Consider the following 20,874-nt stretch of genomic DNA (forward strand, 5'->3'; position numbering starts at 1 on the left):
TGGTTTAAGATGCAGTAGTCCCACCGTGAACACGCACCACACTTACATTCATTACATGAATGTTATATTATTGCAATGAAAAGTTGCACAGCTTAATTTGTTTATTTTACTGGTTTTCTAATCAATCTAGGTCTGTAATCAATAATTAAAAAAGAAATTTACTTAATGAGAGGCATATTTCACTGTTTCTCAGAGGCTTTGTGAACTTGAACCAATTTCAGCTATTGTAGAAGCAACTCCATCCTTATGTCTTGCCCCCCTCATTCTATACATATGTATTTGTCTTAAATAGCGTTGTATTTCATTTGAACATGAATGTGATTATTGTTGTCAGTATTTAGAGGATGTGTTTTCTTGCTATGTCTCCCTCTGGTTAGTCTTGATTCTTATTATGTTCGCAGATGAAAACTTGAAGTCTTTCAACATGATAGGAATTATGCACTGGAGGAATAAGGGGCAGTTAAAAAAAGTATAAAGAAGAGCAGAGGGAGAAAGAGAAATTGGGCTTCCCTCAGAGAGAAAAGCAGATTACTCGCAATCCTTTTTACTCATACAGCCTTTCATTTAAAATGAAATTACCGTAATAACCAGGAAGCTGAAAATACTACGAATATTCCGATATATAACCCGTTTTAACCGGGATGTTATACATTTAAACGCTGCAATACTTTCAGAATGCAAATGTAACTACACTGGACAAAAGAAAAGCTTAAAGAAAACCTCTGATTTTTTCTTATAAATTGTTAATATTATGTTGTCATTAAAAAATAAAAATTGTATGGATCCTAAAATCTATGTAAAAGAAAAGAAAATATTTTTGAAATAATAATATTTTGTTAAATTAAAATATAACAGCTGAGATTGTTATTATTCCTCAGTCTAATGAACCGACATGAAATAAATCCCTTCAGTTGTCGCACGTGGTAGAATGACGCACCTAAAAGACGGAAGTGACGTACCCGGGAGTTGAATGCGTTTCCTGTTAGCTTGGTGTCCATCAATGAATGCCCTTGGCCGCCTCGCGTGAATCATCTCAGCTCCCCAAACTCATACAAAGCCGCTAAAAACCAACGCCAAGTAGGCCCAGAGGGATTCCGAGGTCCAGACAGAAAGACGGCTGCCTTTTATTTAGCGCCCTTTGGACGCTGAAATGTCCGCTCATAAATGTCTGTTGTTACTGCAGCGGGGTGTCGCAGTTAGGCAGCACACGCTTTCAACACGATTTCGAGCCGGAAACAGCGTGTTGAGCGGCCGGTGGAGTTTCGCCGAGCAGCGGGTATGGACGTCAACGACCCGGACAGTTTGTCTGCAGAGACCCCGCCAGCTTCTGTCGGCGTGGAAAGCCAGCCAGTTCAGCTTTTGCACCAAGGTAAGTCAAATGTACTACATGGGGAATTAACTATGGGCCTGCTTAATGTATCATCAATCAGAACCAGTAACGAGAATCGTCTGTATAAGACCTCAGCTAGAGAATATTAGGTAAGATAGCCTAAGATTGTTCAATGTGGGTTTTTTTGCGTGTAAAAATTCAGGATCTACTGATAAATACTAACACTGATCCAAAAATGTTTACAATACGTGAAACAAACCCTGCAAAGGCATTTCAGTTTTTACATAACAATCCTAATCGGTATAGTAGCTAGTAAAAAATATAATTGTAATGAAATGAACACTAAAGTAGCTCCTTGTAGTGGAGAGAGAGTAAAAAAAAAAGTGACATGAAATGCAGAGATTCTGACTTTTTTATGTACAGTATTTATTGTGCTGAAGTACTTCACATAGGTGCAGTTATTATTCCACCAGTGGTAAACATGGATGAGTACGAAGATTGTCATCAAGACATTTGTCTTCCAGTCAGGGGAAACGAGTGAGAATGAATATCCTCCACTGTCCAGCTATGCGTCTGACCTGGAACCTGAGCAGAAGGTGCACATGGTGCAGGCGAAGGGTTTACCATGGTCGTGTTCGGAGGAGGACCTGCTGCAATTCTTCTCAGGTACGTGTTGGAATTGGGCTCTTCTTAATCATAGTAAACTACAAACTGAATGAAATGTTATTGTCATGCGTTTGCTAGTCACAGATGTCTTTTAACTTACCTTTCGTGGCATACGTTTGTGTTTTTAATTGAATGGTTTTTTTTATTTCTTTAAATGTTGCTATTAAATATGTAGTCACTTTCTAATAATGGTATATTTGACATTAAAGATCATTAACTGCTAAACACCCTGCCTCACTATTTACTTTATCTATACCATCAACATGCAAGTCGGCAATGTTTGCTGTCCTGATTGGGGACAAACAAAAATATTTATTTTCTGATGTATTCCCCCCCCCCCCTCAGACTGTAGGATCCGTGGCGGGGCGAAGGGAATTCATCTCACTGTCAACCATCAGGGGAAGCCCTCTGGAGTGGCCTTTATTGAGATGGAGCACGGCGAGGATGTCGACAAAGCTCTGGAGATGCACAGACGGTACCTCGGGCCGCGCTACGTCGAAGGTTTGTGTTGTTCTCTCATCTGTGGAAGGCTGAACTCCAAAAGCATATTGAGCTCTTTCCACCCCGTTGTCGGGATGGGTTTGAAAACAATTTACAAAATAAACATCAGATATTTGTACTCGGATATTAGATACGGTCTTGAACATCTACTGAGAAATCTTGATGTTTGAGTCTTAAAAGCTAGAATGTGGAGGACCCCGGCGCTCATGCTCCGCCTCGTTTGCAGTGTTTGAGATGACGGACAGTGATGCTGAAAACGTCCTGAGGAGCGACGCCCGGACTGCTCGTAATGACGGGGTGGTCCGATTCAGAGGTTTCACCTACGACAACACCAAGGAAGACATTGCCCAGTTTTTAACAGGTTAACTATTTTATATATATATATATACACACACACACACACACACATACAGTTTACATCTTGACGTTTTTCAGAAATTGAAATTGAAAGTGTCGGTTCTTATTTGATGCAAAGGGATTACATTAAAATAGCTACTTAAGTTGACCAAGAACTGTATAGTGGAGTAAAGTGCGCATTAATTGTGTCTGACGCGGAGTAGAATGTAAAGGTGCAGTAAAAGGGTACAAAGCGCAATACTTTCTACTGCTCAAAAAGGCGATTAACCGAACAACCAATCAATTAGATTTCTTTGGATGAATTTGATCCATTCCTGCTGTAGTTGATGATTTAATGAAAGGATATAAAAAAAAGACATGATTTTGTGTACAAAGTTTTTGGAGACAAATATTTGATGTGCACTTAGGAAAAATAGGATGAGCAAAGGGAGGAAGAGAAATGTACAGGTGAAGGTTTTTTTTTTCTTTAGTGCCAAAGTAAAAGCTCAGTTCTGTGTGTTTAAGGCCTGGATATAGTGGAGAATGGGATCACTATCATCGAAGACTTCGCAGGAAGAAACTCTGGAGTGGCCTTTGTCCAGTTTTCCTCTCAAGAACAAGCTAATGAAGCTCTGAAGAGAGACAGAGAGGTCATCGGAAACAGGTGGGATGCTGCACGAGCTCTGTGAGGCCCTTCTCCAGAGGAAGCGGATTGTCACACTCTTCCAATACCATCAAACTGTTCCTTCCTGCTTGCAATCTCTTATTTTGTTGTTTATCGCCTGTTGTCGCTATTCGCAGATACATCGAGGCGTTTCCCAGCACACTTGAGGAGATTTCATTTTGGTTTAGGCAGAAGCATCCAGCGCGTCATCCCACCAGCGTTCCATCTGCCAACAGTAGGACCAACCCCCAAACTGGTTATTTTAGGAATTTGTAAACTGACTTTGGAGTCCGTCACAAAAAGAGCTGCTTAATTTGATATATATATATATATATATATATATATAAAAATGACTGTATTTTACGGACCATAAGGCGCACTTAAAATCCTTTAATTTTCTCAAAACCCGACCGTGCGTCTTTTATGTGGCGCACGGCGCTCAAAAATCAGTCCAAATGTTTTAGTACGACTTTGGTAAGCGACGAAGCCGCACCGCTAGATGGACTGTCGGAGTGTTCCGGCTGCAGTAGTCAGGAGCCTCGCTGAGTGATACGTACCGGTGCTGTCCTTCAACATAGTATTATAGTCAGGAGTCTCACGGAGTGATACGTACCGATGTTGAGAGACATGCTGACGAAGCGGATTCCCAACTTGAGGCTGTCGGTCCCGAAGCAGAACACGGGAATAGATCAGCGGCGAGAGAATCCAGCATTAATGGATCAATGGAGGAAGTGGAGGAAGCAAGAAGACCTGCAGCAACTCATCTCCTGCGATCTGCGACTCCGTGCGCGCCGATCTCATCGATACTGTCTAAACCCAAGTGAAGCAAACTAACTCGGAGTTCATCATCATCATCATCCCGGGTGGATTAACCCGGGATGATGATGATGATGATGATAAACTCCGAGTTAACCAAAGAACTCCAACCGTTCAGCGTTAAACTGTGAGCTGCGTGGGAGCTTTGGATGACAGAAGGCGAACACACATTCACCAAGACAGGGAGGCGACGCCGGGCGAGTTTCATCTTGAGAATAAGTTGAATAAAGTTTGACTTATCTGACTGTTTCGTTTCACTTAATGCGCCTTAAAACCCGGTGCGCCTTTTGTATGAAAATAGACGCGTTCATTGATGTTGCGCCTATTAATAAGGTGCACTTTATGGTCCAAAAAATACGGTAAATGAGTAATTCATACCTCCAGCAGTTTGGGGGGGGGATAAATGAAAAGCGATGCATTGACAATTCTGGTGTGTGTGTGTGTGCGTGCGCATGCTGAGGAGGGATTCTTTACAGACACCCAAATGTGTTTACTTCTCTTTAAACTGATCTCTGCTCCATTAGGATCCTCTCGGAACTCACCCCTGTCCCCTCATTGCATCCGGATGAGTGGACTTCCATTCTGTGTGTCTGGAGAAGATATTGTGAAGGTAAGAAAAACAAACATTAAAAATACAGATGATGCTGGTTACTTTGTGGGTTCTTCTAATGTGATTGTTCTCTTGCAGTTTTTCTCTCCTCTGCTCCTGTCTAGTATCCTGATTGAATGCAGGCCTAATGGCAGGGTGAGCGGACAGGCCAACGTTTACTTCAACTGCCACGAGGACGCCGCAGCGGCCATGTCCAGAGACAAAGAGTACATGGGTGAGTTAGTAGTTAAAGCGCTGTAAGTATCAGATTTAATGCTACGGATCGTCTCGCACCTCTTATCGTAACGTTTCACAACACAAATGTTTTATTATTGCTGTTTATTTGTCACTGACGTTTGAACCATATCTTAATTTGTAGGAGAGAGGTATATCAACTTATTCCTGAATTCTGAACCACAATCTGATTGAAGGTGAGAAATGCAAAATTCGATTGTGCTCATCTGTCAGCATTGTGAATATTTTTGAGGTTGATTATTTCTTATTTCCAAGAAAGTTGAAAGAGACAGATGTGCAAACTGTTTTTTTAAATCAGTAAAAGTAATTTCATTTTACCGGAACTGAACAAAGATTACTGCTTATTTTTTTCTCCTGTTTTTCTTTTACACTTGCACTTAATTCTCCTCCAGGTGTGTGTTCCCCTGCAGATGAAGACACACATCCGCTGCCAGATACATAAACAGGCCTATTGTATCCAAAATGAACTTGTACATCAAACAGTAAATAAGTGATTGAAAAATGTCTCCATTGTCTTCTTCCAAGAACAGAGTTCATTGCAAGTCAAGATCAGCGTAGGCAACTTCTAAAGTATTTAATCCTCAATTTTAGTGGAGGTCGTCTAAAATTATTAGCAAAGGTAAATATTATCACAATATACGAAAGCTTTGTTATAAAGCAGCATAGATGGGACGGAGACGGGCTGATATACACCCTAGCGTATATCAGTGGTTACAGCTGTTTCTAAGGTTCCTAAATCAGAACCAGTTGAGGTCAGGTGCTTTTTTTTGTCTCTAACTTGCAGAATTTTATCATAATGGAAGCTTAAATTACTAATATGGATTATAGGAGGACGAGGCTCATCGGGGCTGACTGGCAGCGGCTCTTCTAGGCATTGAAGTTAAAAGGCCTGAGGTCAATAGAACAGTGAAATAAAATCCAGATTTAAGGACTCAAGTCACACCAGTAACATGTTTTTTATTCATCGAAGCATTTTCATCTGTTTAGCTACAACGCTAACTAAATGTTTAGCTGCTTGTATAGCGCTCCTAATTATTCCCCATATTAATCATGGAAACCTAAAAACATCCGTTGTAGTGACGCAAAGGTATGCCCACCGCAAACCAGCCATGCATTAAAAACATTACAATGCAGGAAAGCAGCGTAGCTATAAGAGACAAGGATCTGTAGAGTTTATCATTTAACTTCTGCCCTGACGAATCAGCCTCTGATATGAAAACAGGAAATGCAACAGTAAGGAAATATTCTGCTCCGAATATCGAGCTATGCAAACTTAGAGAAGCCTCTTCCAGCTGGGCTGTAAACATGAAGCTGCCCAGCTAAATTAGTATAACAACCATTTGGCTTGTAAAGTTAACCCAGTAAAGACTCTGCACGGCCGGAGTCTTTACTGGGTTTAAAATTATAGAATCATAATACAAAATAAGTCCAGTTTTTCCTTTTTCATCTTAAAATTGAGGTCAAAACATAGTCAGTTGACATTTCGATCAATAATCCACCCAAGTTGGCATTGAGAAAAACAAACGCATAACTTCATGAGATGAATCTGGCGGCTCATTCAGATTTCAGCAGCAGAACACATACTTAAAGCCAGAAAGCAGGCATGTTGGCAACACTTGCATTTGCAAAATGAAAGTCTGTATCCAATGAGCTCTCAATGGCACCTGACATTTGTGTTTGGACTTTACTACATAAAGTCAAATATTGCAACTTCAGAAACCACAACGCTTAAAACGACTCGAGACATCAAGTCTGAAAGTGCCTTTTTGTAGTGCCAGTTGTGCAAACCAGTGTCTCTGGTTTCCTCACGTCTGCTCAGCGTGTCTTGCACTAAAATGTTATTTCATGGCGGTGTCGAGGCGTATTGTTGCAGTAACAGGGAGAAGCAGGCGGTGCACACGGTCTCCGGGAGGATGGAGGAAGGCAAAGGAAGCTCGTTGCACACGCAGCTCTCACAGAAAACCCCGTGGCAGTTCTTACACTGCTTCTGCAGAAAGAAGACCCAAAATCAACCTCAAACACTTTGACTTTTCTGCATAAAATATTAGAACATGTTTTCATTCATTAAGTCTGAAGTAAAATCAGGGCATTTCTCCAACTCAAACGCTCCAATAAATCAGATAATTACATCATTTAATGATGCAATTATTTTGTAATAACCTACTGAGTCAGGCTAACATCTGCCTATCATTTATAGTTTAGCCCATTAGCAGGATAATATCTGTATAATATCTATACCGTAGCGAGACAATGACTAAATCACGCTTTTCACTAGCTAACGAATTAATAGTTAGATATGTTGGAGCGGCACATTTTAGTTTGGACCAACTGTTGGTTCGAGCTTTGCTGGCACAATGGATGATGAAAGGGTTAAATCGTGGGAGGAGAGGTGTTCTCTAACGTTACTGGAAACATCATTTAAACAATCTTGACCGTCATTTGATAATTGAAGACCAGTGGTAAGCACTGTTGCCTCACAGCGAGATGGTCGCAGGTTAGTCTCCGACTTGTGGCCATTCTGTGAGGAGTTTGCATGTTCTCCCCGTGCCTGCGTGGGTTCTCTCCGGGTTCTCCGGCTTCCTCCCACCACCAAAGACATGCAGCCTAGGCTGATTGGTGACACTAAATCGCCCATAGGTATGAGTGTGTGTGTGTGGCTGATTGTATGTCTCTGTGTTGCCCTGCGATGAACTGGCGGCTTGTCCAGGGTGTACCCCGCCTCTCGCCCATTGACTGCTGGGATTGGCTCCAGCTTGGCCCGCGACCCGATGACGGAATAAGCGGTTGGAAAATGAATGAATGAATGGTAAAAACATCTCTAAGTTGATGTAACGACTAGAACTAATACCCTCTTCTGATTTTTAGTGCCGTTCCATTTTCTAAACTTAATTCAACCCGGCTCAGAATCATATCCCATCCTCATACCTTCGTCTTCAGGAGCGAGTCGTCATCTTCACACATCGTACAGACAGAAGGCTGACTGATCTCCACGTACGACTCGGCCTGCAGAAAATTGTGTCAACTTTATGAATTATAGGATTGTTGGAATATCCGAATACGAGTGGCGTGTGACAGCAATGACTTCATTTAACTCATCTAACCTTTAACCCCTATTTATTACTTCAATTTATAACTAAATCAAATAATAAACAGGCCTATGAAGACAGACATTCTATTTTTGACCTTCGACCTCACCTGTTCATCCTCACACTGTGACAGAGACCTTAGAGAATGAGATAAATAGACGGATATGAAAGGAGAACAGTCTAAAATGATTTAATTTTGACTGGAAGTCGCAGTTCTTGAAACTACTTACAGGCTGGAGCTCAGACTTGTTTTGTCCTCTGCTTCTGGGTGTGACCGCTCATCCTCCCTTTTGTCTAACGGGGACTCTGGGAGCGTCTGTCGATGAAATGCACACAGGTTAAGTGAGGTAAGAGTTATCTTACACAGAGCATGTTTATGGCCGCAGGTTTACATCCGGCTTGTTCTCCCGGTGTCGACTTGCCCTCTGAGGATTGCTCTGCTGTCTGTACGAGACGTTGAATTGCTGCTCGCTCCTCCTCACGCGCTCCTTACGCAGCTCCAGCTCCAGATTAGACCTGAAACAAACCAAACAACTGAACCGTGAACACAATAATCAAACTCCATAAATAAATATATTTTAAAAAGGCAGACATGCGGAATTCATATGATCTTTTGATAGAGGGTTGTTCTTCCAGAGGGGCTGAAGTGTCTGTAAGAATTTAAATATCAGTCTTTCAAGTAAACACAGCATTCACAAACACCTGCTGAAAGAACAGATGCTTCATGTAATTACGTCCAGCGCTTTTGAGTAGATGTAAACAGGGGAGGGGAGCATTTACCCCTCTATGTCCCCTTTGGAAGGGTCATGAACACGACCTTGACCTCTTTCTTACAGATATTGTTTTGCCGTGAATGAAAGTATAAACCTAACCAAATCTGGGTTTCCACACCCTGCCTTGAATGAATGTGTGGTTTTCAGCTCTACCGGCCTTAACCTTCAAATTAAAAGCACATCACCATTGAGCCAGTCCTTACCTGTGTTTCCTCAGCTGTGCCACCTCTACCTGCAGACTCTCGATTTTGTCTCCAAAGTCCTGTTTGAAGAGCCGGTTGGCCTCCAAAGCCAGATCCCGCTCTCGCTCAGCTTGTTTGCATCTAGTTTGGGGGAGGGGGGGGGAGGGGGGGGGGGGGGTGTAAACTTATGGTACATTGAAAACTGAATGAAAAATAGAAACATGGTTGGAAAGAGGAAAATTAAATACAAAAATAATTAAAAGGATCAGGAGTCTGAGGACGGGAACTTGATGAGGACAACAGGAAAACCAAAGAAGATGAAGCAGGCGCTGCTTGTTTAATGTTTTATTAGCCTAGTGGTTACGACAGTTTACACCAATGTTATGTTCACATACAATTCAAAATTAAGAAGTTAGTTTTGCTCTTCTTGGCTGGTTTTGCTCCTGGCCTACACTAGACCTTAGATCACCAGATGACAACACTGGACATCAGTCCCTACATTAATTCATAGCCTGAATTTTTGTATTCTGTCCGTCTTTATTCGTCGAGAATGTTAAAGCGCACGCTCCGGGAGGGGCCGAATTCTTTGGAACAACATTCCAGTAAGACCACAACCACCCATACAACCCGGATGCGTTCATGAACACATCGGTCTATTAAGACTGTCCACAGTGGGAGTTCTGATGTCTTCTCATGTTAGCCTTTGCCAGAAAGCATTAATCTGAAAGAAATGTCCACCAAACAAAAGTAGAAATCCGCTGTGGTAAATGTACATCGGTCAGAGAACACGAGTACTCCACGCTACCCGAAGCTGATGCTGGAGAATCACTGCAGGAGGTTGTGGGAAAATGGTTTTATTTTCAACAACAAAGGAGCATCGTACAGAAAAGGTAACGTCCTAGTTTGATTATTTGTAGATTAGGCAGGGTTGTATGTAATATTGAGGTTTATCAAAGGGAGAAGCTGCTACTGCAGCTGCAGCAGCTTCCCTGCTGCCGAGTTCAGGTTTCTGGCCTGCTTCACCAAATGTTTCTCACTAATTCAACGATTCAAAAGATGAATGAGAAGAAAAGAATAAAGACAAGGACGGTGGAGAAGGGAAAAACAAGACAATGTTTTTTTTTTTTTATGGGTATATCATTTAATAATAATCTCTGGTGAGTGTGGAGAAGTGTCCTCACCTGGTCTCCATCTGTTTGACGGTCCCCGTCATCTGGCTTATCTTGTCCTCCAGGCGAGCGATGGCTTCACCTTTCTGTTTAGAGCCGGCATCGACGCTCTGATGAGAAGCAGGAGCCATTTCAGTGAACCGAAAGGACACACACACACACACACACTAGACAAGGGACAGCTCAAACAAAAATAAGTAATTGTGGAAACAATTAAAACATTACTATAAATGATGTTTAGTTTAAAATCTTTCAGGTAGAAACCACGTAAAACCCACGTCTGATACACATCAGATGAACTGAAGTGTGAATTATGGTCACAACTGTAAAAAATATTTTTTAAATGAAAAGCTGTTTTAAGACAAAAGTCATGCTATTTAAAACAAATATAATTTAAAGCAGTAAAACCTTAAAACTTACATTATAGCTGGTCCTCACTTAACGGCGTAACGATTTTGTCGTTAAATGAAACCCCCGTTTACGACAACTTGGTCGACATACGTATAAATGACCTAAACTTATGCAAATATATTATTTTTTTTGACCACACAAAATGTTTATACCTGCACATGCTGGTGTGTACGTACACACAACTCCACAGCCAGTGTATTCCGATTGTCGTAACAGCGATTCCTTGCTAAACACAGAAATTTGGGAAAGCCCGTCGTAACTCAGAGTCGGCGTTAAACTAGGACCATCTGTCTCTATGTAGACACAGTTAAGACACAGCAAATGCTGCTTAGGACCAAGCTTTCATAGAATAAACTTGAGTAAGGGGATTACATTTTGAAGTTATGTTCCGTAAAGCAGGCACAACAGCCGGTAATAAAGTGGTCAGCACGCCGCAGACTTGGATGGGAGTCGGGGGGAGCAGACGCCACCTCTACCTGTGACTTGTGGCTGAGCTGTTGATTGATGACACGAAGGTCTTCCAGCTGCTGTCGGAGCTCAACCAGGGCGTCCTGCTTCTCACAGATGTCTTTCTCCAGCATCTTCATGGACAGCTCCATCTCTTGCTTCATCCCGATCTGCACCTCCAGCTCCTTCTCCACGTCCTGCTCAGAGAAAATCTTGATCTTCGGAGGCAGGCTTCAGAAGAGCGCCGACATTATATAAATGGACACGCAAGACACCCATCTTGATATGACATGATATTATTTCAACCTTGGAGAAGAAAAGCAACGTGTACGAACTATGAAACGCACCAATCGAAGCAGAGTCTCCTCTTTGAGCTGCTTGCGAGTTTCACCCAGCACCTGCCCGTCTGGCGCCGAGTCACTTCTTATAGCCTGCAGGAAAGAAAACATGCAGTTAAAAAGGTTTTTAATTCAAGTACAAATGTATATTGTACACAGTTTTCTGACTTCATTCAGGTACTGCCGTAGGGAAATCTACTTAATATGTGGGCTCTTTGGCAAAAGTGATTATTAACCTCAATGACATCCGGCTTTATTAAAGGTGAAAGAATTTTAAAAATCAACATCCTGGATTATTATTCTTTTTTTAAATCAGAAAATAAGCAACAGAGTAACGTATAGATTAAATACCATAAACATATATACATGCACAATCTGTATGTCGCTAATGTACTGCATATCAACTAAACATTTGTTTATTTGTTTACAGCGTGTGTTCATAAAGCTAAACCTTCCCATTAAATTTACTGAACAATAATTTGGAATTTACAGTGTCTAGATGACAATTCCCAAGAAAAAGTTTTACTTTCTGTTTCAAAGAGAGAAAAGAGTGATGATGCATTCACCTTCCTGGACTCCAGCTGGTACGAGCTCTCCTTCACTCTTTCAACATCTTCCTGTAAAGTGATGATCCTGTTGTTCGCCACAGCGAGCTGCGGAGGCAACAGAAGAGACAGGAAGGCCAATGATGGTTTTAAATAAACGTGAGATTCCCACTGTGCGGTTGAGCTCTGGATGATCACCTCTTCTGTTAGCTTCGTGTTGGACTTTTCCAGAGCATCCACCTTGGCCTGGAGGTTGTTTACTGATGCACTATACACAAACACGGCATCAGTTAGTCAACTTAACCAGGTGAGACGATTGAAGGCAGGCGGTCACTGTGACAAACCTTAAATGTCTGTTGAGCTCTTCCACGTAATTCTTTTGATCGAGAATCGCTGTGATCTGACCGTCGCTGAAGGACCAGACAGAGAAGGACACTCGGATTATTTTGGAAAGCCATGTTATATTTCCTTAAATGGATGCCACGGCTTTGCATGCTGTAACAATGATTGGCTCTAACACCGTAAAAGACCTCTATTTTTGTTTTGTTTGGTTTTCTGACAAATTTGGAGTCAAAATGCCCGGATTTAGCAGGTTGGAGTAAAAACAGCACAAATTAATTTTGAGGAATTTAGATTTAATATCTTTTGGGGTTTTTTTGTGACAAAATGATACACTGAATAAAAACTGTAACGATGGATATTCTAACAGGCTTTTGAAAATTACCTTCTGGTCTTTAAACCAAATTAATAAAGGAAAATAGAAAGATTAGTTTCTGCTGTATGAAGCTGAAACGTGAACTGACCAACTAATTTACTGGACAGACATATTTTGTAGGTCCAGTCAACCAGCTGTCATGTACGTAGTTAAACACAGTGTTCGGAATGAACACTAATACATCGATAAAAGAAAAAAGAATCCAATTCCCAGCGCTCCTCCAGACCGACGCTGCCGGATGGAAACACTGAGGTTAAAGACCAGCAGGTGGCGCTCACCCCTCGACACTCTTACTGCTGTGTCCACCATCCTTGAGGTACATTGAAAAGTCAATCACGCCGACCTGCAGAAGTAATTCAACAAGAAACCAATATCAAGTGAAGCCATTCTGCAACATTGATGTCAAACCAGGGAAAAGCGCAAAGATAACATGACTGCATGCTGCTTCTGGAAGATCCCCAATAAATGTCTGAGTCTGTACTACCGCGACTCCACGAGAGGTTTTCAACCGAGCACCTGTGAGTCCAGATCCTCTCCCTTCATGCACAGGTTGGCATCAATGACGTTTAGCCCAACAAGCAGCCCGGCGATGACGGCGCCTTCTTCCTCCATCATCAACGCATTGGGCTCGTAGAATTCACTGCAGAGAACAGTCCGAGTTAGAGAGACTGATTTGAAATGCCGCCGAGTCCCAACGCGGCATGGTAGGAGCAAACCTGAGCAGGTCCTTTCTGTTAATGATGGTCTTCATGTAGTCCGACAGTTTCTTCTGCATCAACGCCAGTCGTAACCAGGCGCGACCTCTTCCAAGAGGCGTTCTGGAACGAAACGGGAGCCACAGTTAGCATCAGGCAAAAGGACTCGTTCCCTTGCAATCAAATCTTCTCATGGAACCGTTTTGTGCGCAGCAATGTCAAGCACAATGACATCAACAAAATCTTCGGTTATGATGAAATCTGCGGTTTTCAGGGATCGACAGACCGGACTCACTTTAGGCCAGGCAGGTCTTTGACACTGGCGGTGATCTCCCCCGCCTCAGGCGTCAGCTTCTCAACAAGCTCCAACGCCCCCCAGAATGACTTGTTCTGCCCCAGGAAGGTCTTCTTGGCTGATTATTGAGGAAAAAAAGATTATTTTATAGGGATATGGTCACTAACTCAGAGTTGACATGAATTTAAAGCAGTGTACAAAGATTGACAGTAACTGTATCAGTCATTTTTATTCCTTTTACCTGCCTTCTTCTTGGTTTGTTCAATTACAAAAAAAATCCTCAAAATGAAACAAATAATACAGTACGTGGATTTTATTAATATTCTGAGACTGAACTATAATATAAGTTTTATGCAGCATCAAATTTCAATCTCCAATCTGTGTAGACTCATAAGATCCTGCAAAAATCAAACAACAGTGCAGCGTGGTCTCGGCATACTTTTCAACCCATGTTTCAGACAGTGCTCCATCACAACAAAGAACTGCTGGAGAGGTGCGTAATCAGAGTCCAGCGTGCGCCCGAGGTTGAGCGCCGACTCGATCAGTCCCTTGATGCTCAGTTTGGCCATGTTCATCAGGTTCAGCCTTTCAATCGCGATGGGATCCTTGGGATCTAAAACAGGAGAACAGAAAGACAGATAAATGCCCTCAGGGTCCTTGTAATGACACATGAACCGTTATGGGGTCACAGCAGGAAGCATTCAAAAGTAAATAACTTAACCACAAAGGAGGTTTGCTTTCATTTGGAAAAAGGAGAAACAAAACCAGTAAGTTTCCATTGGAAAGTTGGAAAAGTTAAAATGATTTAATCTGCAAGTGAAACCTAAAAAACAGCCAAAATGAAACACATTTAAATATGGATTTAGAACAAACAGGAAGCTTGGAAAGAGAAAAGGGTTCAGCTAGGAAGACGTGGCTTTATCTAATAAATCAAACACTCAATTATCAAAATGATGAATATATGCATTTATGCCTGCTCCATCTCGTATGTTAGTAGTTAACAGAGGCTGAAAGGGCCTTTAGCAGATGATCTTGTTTAAATTATTAATACATCCGTACAGTCAGGCTGAGTTTGTATTCAATCAGGCTGGTTAGAGCGCAGCGCTAATAATTCCAAGGTCGCAGGTTCAATCCTCCTGTGTGCCAGTCAGGATGTTGTCCACTTAACAGAGGGTCAGTAGTTTGAGTCCCAGTCAACAAATCCTTGAGCAAGATACTGAACCCAAACATGCTGACTGCTGCCTCTCAGCGTTGGCCAGATACAGAGAAAAAGGATCAAATAAAAACATGTGTGTGTGTGGGGGGGGGTGGGGGGTGGGGGGGTATTCTAAGAGAAAAATAGTTGCAGTATAGCAGATACCGGATGGAAAGCGTCAACATCTGGTGCTGCCTGAATCAAATAGGACACAAGTATACAAGCACTGGAAGAAATAATATAGTACTAGCAACGTCACACCAAGTATTTCTATAGCCAGTAAATGGACAGATGAAGTCAGATGCATTACTTCAGTTAAAAAGTAATAGAAAGTCAGCATGAAATTTGGTCCATCGTGTTTTTTACATTGCATTTCTAATTGTTCTGCCTTTAATAGAACTCATCATGATGATTAAAGATAAATAGAACAAATTAAGACAGCAATCCGGAACCCACTACACAAAAATAAAACCATAAAAACTAATGATTTGTGTGAGAAAGGGACATTCCAAAATAAATGTCGTGTTAGATTTGGGCACAAACAGCCGAACTGGTCTGAAAATGTCAGTATCAATACTCTGTAATCAAGAATAATAAACGCAGCACAAAATATGACACTTTGGATCATACCAATGGTTCCTGACATCGGCTGCCTCGTATACAACCTGCCAAATCCATCTGCTGCGCGCTGGAAGAAGGCGTGGCAGGAGACGAGGAGGACTGAAGTCTTACAGGACAGCAGATATTTTCTTTGAAAAGCAAAACCATCAAACTGAAGCACAAATCTCTTCTATTCAAGTCACCGGTTCACACCCAGATATAAATATCTGAATTCAGCCACTTCCTGTCTCACGTAAAAAAAATAAAAGTCTAAATCAACAACAGGCGTGTTTCCTTTGTGCTGTTATTTTCCTTAAGATTAGAAAGTAAACAGAATGTAACATCAACTGGTGAACTCTAGCTAACATGATTTACTGGAAGCCAAGCGGCGCTCAAAACAAAACAACGTCCAGATTGTTTTGTTGCTCGCGCCTGCCTTTTTTTTTTTTTTTTTTTTTACTAGCCAGGTCATCCTGCTGTGCGACTCTCACGTGTCCAGCGGTCGGCTCTGATCAAGCCACAGCTGGAATGAGACACATTAGCACAGTTGACTAGATAAAATGAATGCTGCCTCAGGACTGTGACTCACCACGCCCTAGCAGGCATCACTATGCCAACGAACATGGATGCTGAGCTAGCCTCTCGCATTACCTTCATGGGCCGGCTCTGGGTCCGGGGTGAGGGAGATGTCGTTGAGCTCGCGAAGGCAAAGCCACTCGCCATCGACAGACACGCGAAAGTTGCAGAGGTAAATGGTCTCCCGAGCCGCCTGGGTGATCTTGTCTGTGGTGGGCGTCGGGGTTTCGCTCTGAGGCGTCAGATCAGACATGATGACTCAGCTGATGCGAGGCCAATCCGACACCACCAATGGAGAAATAGCGCAGTAGCTTCGGTACCAGTAAAGGGTCCCCAAAAAAATCCACAGTCAAACAGAACAGGAAGTCAGAGGATGGAACGAGAGCGTCAGAACCAAATGAATCAAGGGCCCGCCAGCTGGTTTCAGCAGGTGCTTGAAAGGAAGCCGCTTTTCCTCCTCTTTATGTCTGCATCCTCCCCTCCTCCTTGTTGAGAATGGCTACCGTGCTCTCGCCACCGCTTCAGTCCTCCTTTGTGCAGACCGTGGATTTAAAATACAAAAGAGGACCTTCCTGAAAAATCACATCCCTCTGGTCCGCTTAGCCCCAGTTCCCTGATTGGACTGCCTGTGCACCGCAGTGAATGCACTGGGTGGGTGTTGACCAAGATGGCTGACAGCAGTGCAGTCAGGCAACACAGAGTCACGTGAGGAGATGGTGCATGCGTAAAAAAGAGTGTGTGTGTGTGTGTGTGTGTGTGTGTGTGTGTGTGAGAGGGGGGGGGGGGGGGGGGGGGTAATGATGAAACAGATCAACCCTTTCCTCGTAACATGGATTGTAAATGACAATCATGTCTACCTTTGAGATCAATGGCGCTTCATTACCTTTTTCCCCACAAATACAAATACAACACCCGGAATTTCCCATTATCATTCATTGATTAGTGCATTTCTAAATAAAATGACCTAAAATTTGTGAAAGCGACCAACACCTCCCAAGGCCAAAACTAACACTGAACACACAAGTTAGCCTGAAGGAACTCACATTATATATATATATATATATAAATAAAATCATATAAAATAACTTTTAATTGTCAGTGTAATTAGGCTAATCTTCCTGTGCGTGTGAAAGCTTTAAACGTAGCTGACAAAAGTAGACTTTAACACGGACAAAGGGATTAAGTGACGCTAGCTAAGAACTAGCCAGAGCTAAACATCACGTGACCGGAAGGGCAGCGTTGCAGTGGGAGGTGCGCGTCTTGTTGACATTAGTTAAGCTCGCTGCCACATATTTACATAAACTTCTTATCCGATGCTTGAGTCGTTTCGACAGCCTTGCAAATAAAGTTGAGATTGGTCATTGGCTGACGATGAAGGTTATGTTAAAGCTAATCTTAAGGTAAATCAAGCTATCCTGAGTTATCAACCATATTTATGAGCGGAAGGGAGCTAATAGCATCCAACAGCTAACAACAATATAGCTAACGTAGAAGTTCAAGTAGTTTGGGTAGAATGACGTCACCTAGCGTGGTAACCAGGACTTCATTTGTACTTACTTCGGCGCTTTGACTCAATTCTTTCAATCCTGAAGTCATACTGCCGAAGCGGGGGGGGCGTGAGCGACACCGGCTTGCCATGTATCAAGTTCGATGAGTTTAAAGCCTCCTTAAAATATATCACCGAAGTCGGAGAGAGAGTCTCCTCCGGACTGTCAGCGTGCCCGTTTTCATCGGAGGAATTGTGTCTCTTGGAGCCTGAAGCCTCGGTAGATGACGGGAGAGGAGCAGGTCCAGGCGGCTCCGCCATCCTCTCATGTGACTCGAGAGGCTGTCAGGCAGCGGACAGCGAGCTACGAGCGGCTAGCAAAGGCAGCGACGCTAATCCGAATCGCGCAGACCAGCTCGTTTACTCTGGAATGTTTCCGGTCATCACTTCACCACAAGTCTGACCCGGAAATAGCTATTCGTTAGCATTTTGGGTCATGTTTTCTTTTAGCCAATGTCGAGAGAGCTTTTGCGACGTCAGCGATCTTCGCCCATGATCATAACCAGGGACTGCACAAGAAGGGAGATGAGTGGCGCCGGATCCGGGCTCCTCCCGTGATGCATTGCGGCAGGAGCTCCGCCTGTTCCTGTGTTTGTCAGCGCTGACGTCACCCTGGAGGAGCTAGAACGCAGAGCTACCCAAGAGACTGGGATCAAATACTCTCGTGTTGTTTTGGAACACAAAATGATAGTTAATTTAGTGATGTGGAAATGAAGAGAAGGTGTGCCCACAGGTGTGAATGAGTGTGAGAGGGACTAAAACAACTCTACAATAACCAGGTCCAATGCATTGCTCCTTCGTGGTTAATGTTAAAATGTACGCTGTCCCTGTATAAATATATGAAATTAAATAACCAAAACCAAAATCTTTGTGCCAAGGTGGTTACATTTTTTTTTTGGTGTCAAAGCATTTTATTGGAGGCCATTTTATATATTTTTTTAATTTTGGCCCATAAACGGTCAATATTGTAGCTCATTTGTTCTTCAAGAGTGAGAACATTGCCGCGCATGTAATACCCAGAATGGACAAAGGGAGGCGATGGAGGTACAGTGTTTAGGAATATAACAGCAGGCGTTAAAAACAAAGATGCTTTGCCTCCAGACGTTTTCCTGACCTTTGTCCTGAGAAGCTGCACTTTTAGAGTCTGACATTTATAAAAACAGTCTGAAACTATACTAGATATAGTTTCCCATCTAAACTTTTAATATGCATTTCCAAGCTTTTGAATGTCAGAGTTAATTTAGTCTCACAAAATAAGATATAATGTTTAAGGTTTCGTACCTGTCAAACTGAAGAAGGGATAGTAACGTAAAATAACTGGCTCTTCTATATAATCAGACTGTTGTCAGACGGACTTTTCATTTAATCCCAGTGAATGAGTGCCTCACACAGAAGACCACTACTGTATAATTTCTACAAATCCCAGTCTATGTCACATGATATCATGACACAAGTTATACATACTTTCTCTAGGGGAGGGGTGCACCCGAAGAGACACAAACAAGCTGCTCTGATCTGTGTCTTGTGTTCTTTAGGCACAGATTACTAGTGACACGAAGACTGCAACACTGACTGAGTTAGTCGACCCACAGATCACAAGAAATACCACCAGCAGGGAGATGCATGATGCCTCCTCCACCCCATCACCACCATACAACCATCATCTCAGGAACTACAAATTAAGTCTTAAATATACAGTTAAACCTGAAAGTGGCATGTGCACAATTATTCCAACCCTTTGCAAACTATCACAGTCTATGAGACAGATGACGATTAACTCTGGGAAACCATCCAAACAGATGCATTATTCAATAATAACATTTCACAAATAACAATGCAAAAAGGTTTTAAGGGAAATCTAAAAAGAAAAGTATGAATTTATATAAAAGTATAAAAATTAATTCATTTGAATATGTACATGGAAAATACAACACTAAAATTTGCAAGGAGATATTGGGATACAAGGGTACATAACAAATTCACTGTTTGCTCAGGAGTCACGAGAAAACAGGAGTTATGATGTGTCTTGAAGAATTCCAGAGAAAGGAGAAGGTGGAGCTTCACATCAAGTGTGCAAGCTGGCACAAAATAAAACCCATTGATAAGTCTTAAAGAATCAAAAAATGCATCATATCCAAATAGCCCCATCCATCTAACACATAGTATAGAGATGCCATATTTAAAATCCTCTCTCCATGAAAATAACTTTTAAGAAACATGAAATACAAATGAAAATGCTGATACAGATGTTTGCTTTATACACCCATGTATGAGGGACGGTCCCTGCCCATACTAACTTGTCTTAGATATTTTGTATGATGTTAACCTTAAAAATATTATGTGTTTTGGATGAAAACATTGTTTTGAGAACAATGCCAACTTGTGGAAAATGTAAGTAGCAAAGACAAAAACAGAAGACATCCATCTTTTTATTTAGGCTGCGGCATGCTGTAGTTAAAGCAAGATCTTTTTTCTTTTGCTAATATAATTTGCTCATATTGAGTGTCATTTGCCCAGCACAATAAAAACAAGTATACTTATTTTTTCCGAAGGCTACATAACTGGTACCAGTATGATTAAACCTCATAAAGCTGCCCAGTTTAAAGTTTTACCTGCTACGTTTATTATGTGCTCCACAACTCTTACAACTACCGACTGCGACTTTGTGTTATCTTACTCATTCTGTTCATTGCATCATTTGCTACTTCCAAACCTGTAAAGTAGGAGGATGAGGAGAAGAACCTGCAGGAATACAAGGAGGAAGTGACCTGGCTCAAAGACCTCCTGAAGAAGGAGCAAGAACCTGTCCCAAAACCACAGGGAGGTGTTGTGTGGGCTGGGCAACACAAAGGCCGCTCTGCAGGCCGTCCACAATCAGCTCCACACCTCTCTGGAGGAAACATGGCTGCTAATGACGACCGTCGAGCATCACCGGGCGGAGGCTTCCCGGATTGGAGCATTTAAGAGTTAAGATTTTAAGTAGCTCTGGCCAACTTGCGCCATCCTGTCCTGTCTTTGTCCTAACATGTATCAGTTGACTGTGTCTACGGTGCAGGTGATGCATGATTCCATATGATTCATCGTGATCAGTAATAAATAAGAAACTAAATGTTTGTGCAAGATATGTTGTCTAAGCGTTTGTTA

At 42.2% G+C, this 20,874-nt stretch overlaps 2 protein-coding genes across 2 annotated transcripts; one reads left to right on the forward strand and one right to left on the reverse strand.

Annotated features, from left to right (window-relative positions):
- The first annotated feature begins 1,030 nt into the window (after positions 1-1,030).
- Positions 1,031-5,659, forward strand: LOC137913585 (G-rich sequence factor 1-like). Its single transcript, XM_068757229.1, has 10 exons — positions 1,031-1,369; positions 1,855-1,996; positions 2,342-2,497; positions 2,724-2,858; positions 3,359-3,497; positions 3,635-3,732; positions 4,838-4,923; positions 5,002-5,137; positions 5,282-5,333; positions 5,550-5,659. Exons 1-9 carry the CDS (start codon positions 1,151-1,153, stop codon positions 5,329-5,331), a joined length of 1,161 nt encoding a protein of 386 aa, XP_068613330.1. The 5' UTR covers positions 1,031-1,150; the 3' UTR covers positions 5,332-5,333; positions 5,550-5,659.
- Positions 5,660-6,105: 446 nt separating this feature from the next.
- Positions 6,106-17,991, reverse strand: LOC137913569 (protein RUFY3-like). Its single transcript, XM_068757211.1, has 18 exons — positions 17,742-17,991; positions 14,253-14,426; positions 13,814-13,931; positions 13,540-13,641; positions 13,340-13,463; positions 13,102-13,166; positions 12,453-12,518; positions 12,307-12,376; positions 12,130-12,216; positions 11,573-11,656; positions 11,255-11,422; positions 10,380-10,477; positions 9,220-9,339; positions 8,636-8,759; positions 8,474-8,559; positions 8,353-8,380; positions 8,083-8,160; positions 6,106-7,144 (listed from the first exon to the last, which is right to left on the reverse strand). The coding sequence occupies exons 1-18, from the start codon at positions 17,989-17,991 to the stop codon at positions 7,001-7,003; spliced, it is 1,986 nt and encodes a 661-aa protein (XP_068613312.1). The 3' UTR covers positions 6,106-7,000.
- Positions 17,992-20,874: the final 2,883 nt, after the last annotated feature.

The sequence above is a fragment of the Brachionichthys hirsutus genome, unplaced genomic scaffold (assembly GCF_040956055.1).
Source record: "Brachionichthys hirsutus isolate HB-005 unplaced genomic scaffold, CSIRO-AGI_Bhir_v1 contig_718, whole genome shotgun sequence".
Classification (NCBI taxonomy): domain Eukaryota; kingdom Metazoa; phylum Chordata; class Actinopteri; order Lophiiformes; family Brachionichthyidae; genus Brachionichthys; species Brachionichthys hirsutus.

What these genes read in the sequence shown, in the direction of transcription:
- LOC137913585 (XM_068757229.1), top strand. Translation starts at nt 1,151, where the DNA reads ATGTCCGCTCATAAATGTCTGTTGTTACTGCAGCGGGGTGTCGCAGTT. An exon ending in CATTGCCCAGTTTTTAACAG is followed by an intron (nt 2,859 to 3,358) that starts GTTAACTATTTT and finishes TGTGTGTTTAAG; the next exon opens with GCCTGGATATAGTGGAGAAT. An exon ending in CAGCGTTCCATCTGCCAACA is followed by an intron (nt 3,733 to 4,837) that starts GTAGGACCAACC and finishes CTGCTCCATTAG; the next exon opens with GATCCTCTCGGAACTCACCC.
- LOC137913569 (XM_068757211.1), bottom strand. Translation starts at nt 17,991, where the DNA reads ATGGCGGAGCCGCCTGGACCTGCTCCTCTCCCGTCATCTACCGAGGCT. An exon ending in ACACGAAGCTAACAGAAGAG is followed by an intron (nt 12,217 to 12,306) that starts GTGATCATCCAG and finishes TTGCCTCCGCAG; the next exon opens with CTCGCTGTGGCGAACAACAG. An exon ending in AGGAGACTCTGCTTCGATTG is followed by an intron (nt 11,423 to 11,572) that starts GTGCGTTTCATA and finishes TTCTCTGAGCAG; the next exon opens with GACGTGGAGAAGGAGCTGGA.